Raw genomic sequence first — 7,422 nt, forward strand, 5'->3', positions numbered from 1 at the left:
ATAAATAATAATAATAATAATACATGAGTCCAAACCCAATGTCTCTATGCTATCTTCTTAAGTCTTGCTTCAAAAGATTTAAAATCATCTAAATGCCCACCAATATGCTATCTTTTAAAAATGATAGTACATTTGTATAATGAAATACTATATATCTGTTTAAAAAAAAAGAACAAGGAGGGTCTTTATGTGTGGGTAGAAAACATTTGACAAGATACACTAATAAGAGAAGAAGAAGAAGAAGAAGGAGGAGAAGAAGAAGAAGGAGGAGGAGGAGGAGGAGGAGGAGGAGGAGGAGGAGGAGGAGGAGGAGGAGGAGAAGAAAGGAGATGGAGAACACTGTATATGGTTTCCTCCCATTTAGAGAAAGGCATCGACTGGAGCCCCACTGCCTGGGCTCTGATCCCCACACCTGCCATGTACACCTGTGTAATATTAAGCAAGTTATTTAAGCTCTTTGTGCTCATCTTCCTCATCTGTAAAGTGGAGACAATACGAGCATCTCATAAAGTTAATACAATGGAAGTGCCTGGCACACACTAAGTGCTTGATAATTATTTGTGTAAAAAAGAAAGTGTGCATCTTTTTTTTTTTTTTTGCTTGCTTATGGATAAAATATCTCTGGAAAGAAGACACTAGAAATTGAGAAATTGGGAACAGGCTGCCTCCAGAGAGGAGAACTGGGGTTCAGGGACAAGGGTAGGACACCTTTCACTACACATCCCTCTGTACTTTTTTAAAACACTGAACAGGGTCAATATATTAATTTCCAAAAAAATCACTTATAATTTAAAATGTAAAGGAATTATGGCTTCACTGGAATTCTCAACAGACAGGTCTAACAACATTGCTGCCAGAAGCAGGCAGTACTTACAGGAGGTGCTGAATTTCGCTGTCAGAAAGATGGATCATGTGAATTTCCTCAGGGGATGCGGTCTCCAGGGTATCAATGAAGTAGACAGAGCCATTCACAGTCCCCACTGCCGCAGTGAAGGAGGAGGGAGAGCAAGCCAGAACTGTCGACTGTTTAAATAAGCCCCAGATGCTTAACTTCATGGTGCCAAAAAAAAACAAAAACAAGCACGCACACACACACACACACACACACACACACACAACAAAAAAACAAAGCCAGATCTCCTACATATCAGAATTCTACGGTTTATTGGAAAAGAATTAGAGAAGAGTGGCTCATGTTGTGTGGTATGACAAATTATCTATTCAACATTTCGGAACTAACCAATTGTATAAGAAGTCTCAGGAATCTGTACATCTTATTCTTTTATCCTAAACTTAGAATGATAAAAATATAAAGAAATTTCTTGAACTTTAAGCAATGGCTTCATTTTCATCCCTAAATGGTTATAAGATTACACCAATAATAATTAAAAATAAAATAAGAAATTTAAAATAAATTCCTAGCAACTTTTTGACATCTTTATAGAATGTTAAATATTTTTTAAAAATATGTTTTTATGGATTATTTAGAGAGCGAGGGAGACAGAGATAGAAACGTCAATGAGGGAGAAACATAGATTGGCTGCCTCCTGTACATCCCCCACTAGGGATCGAGCCCACTACCTGAACATGCACCCTGACTGGGAACTGAACCGTGACCTCTTAGTTCATAGGTTGATGCTCAACCACTGATCCACACCAACCAGGCTAATTTTATTTTATTAGTTTACAGTCAACATTATTTTGTATTAGTTTCAGATGTATAGCAGAGTGATTGGACAATCATATACTTTACAAAGCTGTCCCCCCAATATTTCAAGTATCCGCCTGGTACCACACATAGTTATATATATGATTGAATATATTCACTATGCTGTATACTTTGTTTCCAAGTAACTACTAGACAATTTTGTGAATATCCACTGAGAAACCCTCTCCTATTTTCAGGGTTGAGTGGAATAGATCTGACTCATTTCAGGGCTGAGCTTAAGCCAATGAGCATTTCTCATCCCCTTGTACACAGTGATTAGTGCAGGGATGTATTAAGATATTAGAAGACATTTACTGAGCCTTCTAAAAAGGAGAAACTTTAAAAATAAATAAAAAGGAGAAACTTCCTTTCCCTTCCTCCTCCCACTGTAGCAGGCTCTCTTTCCTGATAGTCTGATGGGGGCTTGGCAGCTATAGCATTTGGGCACCACTAAATGAAGCCTAAGATGAAACTAAACACATGGTACTCAGAAAAACAAGGTTCTTGGTAATACCGTTTGAGTTGGTGGATTGAGCCTCAACTGAGGCCAGACAATTTCTATACTTTATAACCTTTTGAACCAAAACCCCTACTTTTTAATTTTTGGTTCAAGCTGCTTACAATGGCAATTTTCTTTCATTTCTAACTAATCCCCTTGAGGTTAGATGGGACCATTTAGCTAGTTATGGCCAAGAGGATATTTTATTTCTGAGTAAAAGCAGTTAACTGCGAATTCAAGACCCTCTAGCACTCTCTTCCCATGCCATGAACCAAGGAGCTATTCTGTTGGAGGAACCTCCATTGGCCTGTCTCCCTGAGAGTCTGTGGAGCAGAGACCCTGTCAATCCACAATGAAATTATACCATGAACGAGAGAGAAATCATTAGAATTTCAGAAATAACTGCAACCACAGAAAAACTTTTCCTTTCCTATACACCAACGTAGTGCCTCAAGTTCCATCCTCTGGGCTATAAAATATACTATATACACAAGAATTACTCTAAATATATAAGGTAAAAATGCAGTAAGGCATCTGAAACTGTATTGCTACAGACTATTGACAGGTGAATATGCAAAAGTAGATTGGGTTAGAATGCAATATATTTTTAGAAGTCCATTTATAAGGCATACTTACAGGTGTATTTAGATAAAGCCTGCTGATACAAGTACCATCCTCTATCCACCAAATACAAACTTCCCCTGAATATGTGACTGTCTGAAAAAAATTAAAAATAAAACTCTAAGTGGAAAACAAGACTCTGTTTTGGAAGCATGTTCTAAATGCTTCTCTAGTATGTCTATCACTCTGATTATTTAGTATAAAATTTTATTTTACTTATGTGGATTATAATTACTTCACAATCTCGACACCAATACTTCTGATTTTAGGAGAACCAAGATGGCGGCATAAGGTATCAACTTGTACATGCTGCCCCCCACAACTACAACTATAAGACAAAGCAGCTATCCTCCAGAACCACGGGAAAGCTGGCCGAGTGGAAATTCTACAACTAATAGGAAAGAAAAAAGCACATTGAGACCGGGTAGGAGGTGCAGAAGCACCAAGAACAGAGGTACAAAGGCCCTCAAGAGGCGGCTGCACCTGGGTGTGTGGGTTTTTTAATTGGATGGGGATATAAGCTCTCAAATGCACTGAACTCATTTACGGTGAGACTCTGGGGTCCCAGACTCCTATGGGGAGAAACTGGACTGTCTTGCAGCAAGTCAGAAAGCAAGGGTGGCTTTCTCGTAGAGCTGCTCGCAGGGATCATTGTTGCTGTGGGGGCGCGGGACTGGGGACGCAGAGGGACTCTGGACGCAGAGACATGGAGTAGCAGAGACGCGCAGAATCGCGGAGAGGCTGATGACAACCATTGCTGTTTGCTCCGCCCTGGTGATTCTCTGAGACCCTGCCCCACTCAATTTACATCCCCAACCAAGCTGTGAGCAGCTGCGCAAAGGAATCACCTGCACTTTTGCAGCCTAACCTAACAAACTGCAGCTGGGTCAGAGAACTCCAAAACTTCCAAACCCCAAACAAAGAGGAGAAATCTGCTGATTCGCTGTAGCTCCTGCTGGGTGGACTCACACAGTGGTTGACTTGGAGATCCAGGAGCCAGGGTACCCCTGGTCAGATACCAGATTTCAACTCCTCCCATCCATAAGGGACACACTCAAGAAGCAGACTCAGTGCCAGTACCGGTTTGGCTCAGTGGATAGAGCATCAGCTAGCAGACTGAAAGGTCCCAGGTTCGATTCCGGTCAAGGACATGTACCTTGGTTGCGGGCACATCCCCAGTAGGACATGTGCAGGAGGCAGCTGATAGATGTTTCTCTCTCATCGATGTTTCTAACTCTCTATCCCTCTCCCTTCCTCTCTGTAAAAAATCAATAAAAAAAAAAGAAGCAGACTCAGTGAGCACCAAAGCCCCACTGAAGCAAGTCCTACCCCATAAGGGTGTCTCCAGCACAGCAGTTCTTCCACTGTAGATACAGTGGGTCCTCACAGTCAGACAAAAATGTGGAGACAAAGAAACATGTCACAAATGAAAGAAATGGAGGAAAGCAAACTAATGGAGGACATAGAATTCAAAACCATAGTTATAAGGCTACTCAAGAATCTTCTACGAACCTCCGAGGAACTTAGTGAGACCTTTAAGGATCTTAATGAGAATGCCAAAAAAAAATGGAAAAGGACCAGTCAGAAATTAAACATACACTGACTGAAATTAAAAATAATATACAGAGATCCAACAGCAGACTAGAGGATCCCAAGAATCAAGTCAAAAATTTGAAATACGAAGAAGCAAAAAGCACCCATCCGGAAAAACAAAATGAAAAAAAGAATCCAAAAATATGAAGATAGTGTAAGGAGCCTCTGGGACAACTTCAAACATACCAACATCCGAATTATTGGGGTGCCAGAAGAAGAGAGAGAGCAAGATACTGAAAGCCTATTAGAAGAAATCATGACAGAAAACTTCCCCTACCTGGTGAAAGAAATAGACTTACAAGTCCAGGAAGTGAAGAGAACCCCAAATAAGAGGAATCCAAAGAGGACCACACCAAGACACGTCATAATTAAAATGCCAAGGGCTAAAGACAAAGAGAGAATCTTAAAAGCAGCAAGAGAAAAACAGTTAGTTACCTATAAGGGTGTGCCCATACTACTGTCAGCTGATTTCTCAACAGAAACCATGCAGGCCAGAAGGGAGTGGCAATAAATATTCAAAGTGATGAATAGCAAGAACCTACAACCAAGATTACTCTACCCAGCAAAGCTATCATGTAGAATTGAAGGTCAGATAAAGAGCTTCACAGACAAGAAAAAGCTAAAGGAGTTCATCACCACCAAACCAGGATTATATGAAATGCTGAAAGGTATCCTTTAAGAAGAGGAAAACGAGGAAAAAGGTAAAGATAAAAATTATGAACAACAAAGTGACAACAAATAAATATTTATCAACAAATGAACCTAAAAATTAAGTCAGAATAAACTGGTGAATATAATAGAAGTAGGGGCATAGAAAGGGAGTGAACTGACAATTCTTGGGGGGAAGGAGGTGTGGGGAGTGCGGGAAGAGACTGGACAAAAATCTTACACCTATGGATGAGGTCAGTGGCAGGGGGTAAGGGCATGGGGTGGGGTGGGAACCAGGTGGAAGGGAGCTATGGGGGAAAAAAAGAGGAACTTCTGTAATAATCTGAACAATAAAGATTTATTAATTAAAAATACTTCTGATTTTAACAAATATTAACTACTATTTTTAACATAACTTAACATAATTACTAATTAGGATTAGAAAGTAAAATAAATACTTTTTCTGTGTAACATAATTGAGATAAAATTACTTAAAATTCAGTGGGATTATTGTCTAATGAATAAACCTAGAAATAGAAAATTTTACATTATTGATTTAACTAATAGACTTTGTTTTTAAGAGCAATTTTAGGATGACAGAAAATTTGAGCAGAAAGCACAGAGACTTTCCTCCTCCCCCATATACATAATTCCCCTATTATTGACATCTTGTATTAATGTGGTACATTTGTTACAATTGATGAACCAATATTGATACATTATTATTGACTAAAGCCCACAGTTTATACTATGGTTCACTATTTGTGTTACACACTCTATGGGTTTTGACAAATGTATAATGACATGTATCCACCATCACAGGAACGTACAGAATAGTTTCACTGCCCTAAAAATCCTCTGCTTCACCTCTTCATCCTTTCCTCCCTCCCTCCCTCCCCATTGGACCCCTGGAAACCACTGATTCTTTTCTCTCCATAGTTTTGCTGTTTCCAGAATGTCATATAGAGGGAATCATACAGCCTTATCAAATTGGCTTCTTTCACTTAGCAATATGCATTTACATTTCCTCTATGTCTTTTCATAGCTTAATAGCTCATTTCTTTTGAGTGATGAATAATATTCTATTGTATAAATGTACCACAATTTGTATATCCATTCTCCTATTGAAAGACATCTTGGTTGCTCCCTTTGGTATTCTTTTTTTTTTTAATTAAATCTTTATTGTTCAGATTATTACATTGGTTCCTCTTTTTTCCCCCATAACTCCCCTCCACCCAGTTCCCATCCCACCCTCCGCCCTCGCTCCCCGCCCACTGTCCTCATCCATAGGTGCATGATTTTTGTTCAGTCTCTTCCCGCATCCCCCACACCCCTTCCCCCCACCAAGAATAGTCAGTCCATTCCCTTTCTATGTCCCTGATTCTATTATAATCACCAGTTCATTCTGTTCATCAGATTATTTATTCACTTGATTTTTAGATTCACTTGTTGATAGATGTGTATTTGTTGTTCATAATTTGTATCTTTACCTTTTTCTTCTTCTTCCTCTTCTTAAAGGATACCTTTCAGCATTTCATATAATACTGGTTTGGTGGTGATGAACTCCTTTAGCTTTTTCTTATCTGTGAAGCTCTTTATCTGACCTTCAATTCTGAATGATAGCTTTGCTGGATAAAGTAATCTTGGTTGTAGGTTGTTGGCATTCATCACTTTGAATATTTCTTGCCACTCCCTTCTGGCCTGCAAAGTTTCTGTTGAGAAATCAGCTGACAGTTGTATGGGTACTCCCTTGTAGGTAACTGACTGTTTTTCTCTTGCTGCTTTTAAGATTCTCTCTTTGTCTTTTGCCCTTGGCATTTTAATTATGATGTGTCTTGGTGTGGTCCTCTTTGGATTCCTTTTGTTTGGGGTTCTCTGCACTTCCTGGACTTGTAAGTCTATTTCTTTCACCAGGTAGGGGAAGTTTTCTGTCATTATTTCTTCAAATAGGTTTTCAATATCTTGCTCTCTCTCTTCTTCTGGCACCCCTATAATTCGGACGTTGGTACACTTGAAGCTGTCCCAGAGGCTCCTTACACTATCTTCGTATTTTTGGATTCTTTTTTCATTTTGCTTTTCCGGTTGGGTGTTTTTTGCTTCTTCGTATTTCAAATCGTTGGCTTGATTTTTGTGATCCTCTGGTCTGCTGTTGGGAGGCTGTATAATAATTCTTTATTTCAGTCAGTTTATGCTTAATTTCTAGTTGGTCCTTTATCACAACCTCGAGGGTCTCATTAGATTTCTTGTAGATCTCATTAAGTTTATCCACAGTTTCTAGAAAATTCTTGAAAACCTTAAAAGTGTGGTTTGAACTCTATATCCAGTAGTTTGCTTTCCTCCATTTCTGTCATTG

General features: G+C 39.2%; 1 protein-coding gene across 1 annotated transcript in view; it reads right to left on the reverse strand.

The window, feature by feature from the left end:
* The window catches only part of CFAP43 (cilia and flagella associated protein 43), an 86,595-nt gene that overhangs the window by 47,359 nt on the left and 31,814 nt on the right, over nucleotides 1-7,422 (reverse strand). The window contains exons 10-11 of the mRNA XM_014461918.2: nucleotides 2,844-2,924; nucleotides 875-1,023 (exon numbers count right to left, since the gene is read on the reverse strand). Of these exons, the coding sequence (XP_014317404.1) occupies nucleotides 875-1,023; nucleotides 2,844-2,924 (230 nt within the window). The remainder of the gene's footprint in view (nucleotides 1-874; nucleotides 1,024-2,843; nucleotides 2,925-7,422) is intronic.

Source organism: Myotis lucifugus, unplaced genomic scaffold (assembly GCF_000147115.1).
Source record: "Myotis lucifugus unplaced genomic scaffold, Myoluc2.0 scaffold_162, whole genome shotgun sequence".
NCBI classification, from domain to species: domain Eukaryota; kingdom Metazoa; phylum Chordata; class Mammalia; order Chiroptera; family Vespertilionidae; genus Myotis; species Myotis lucifugus.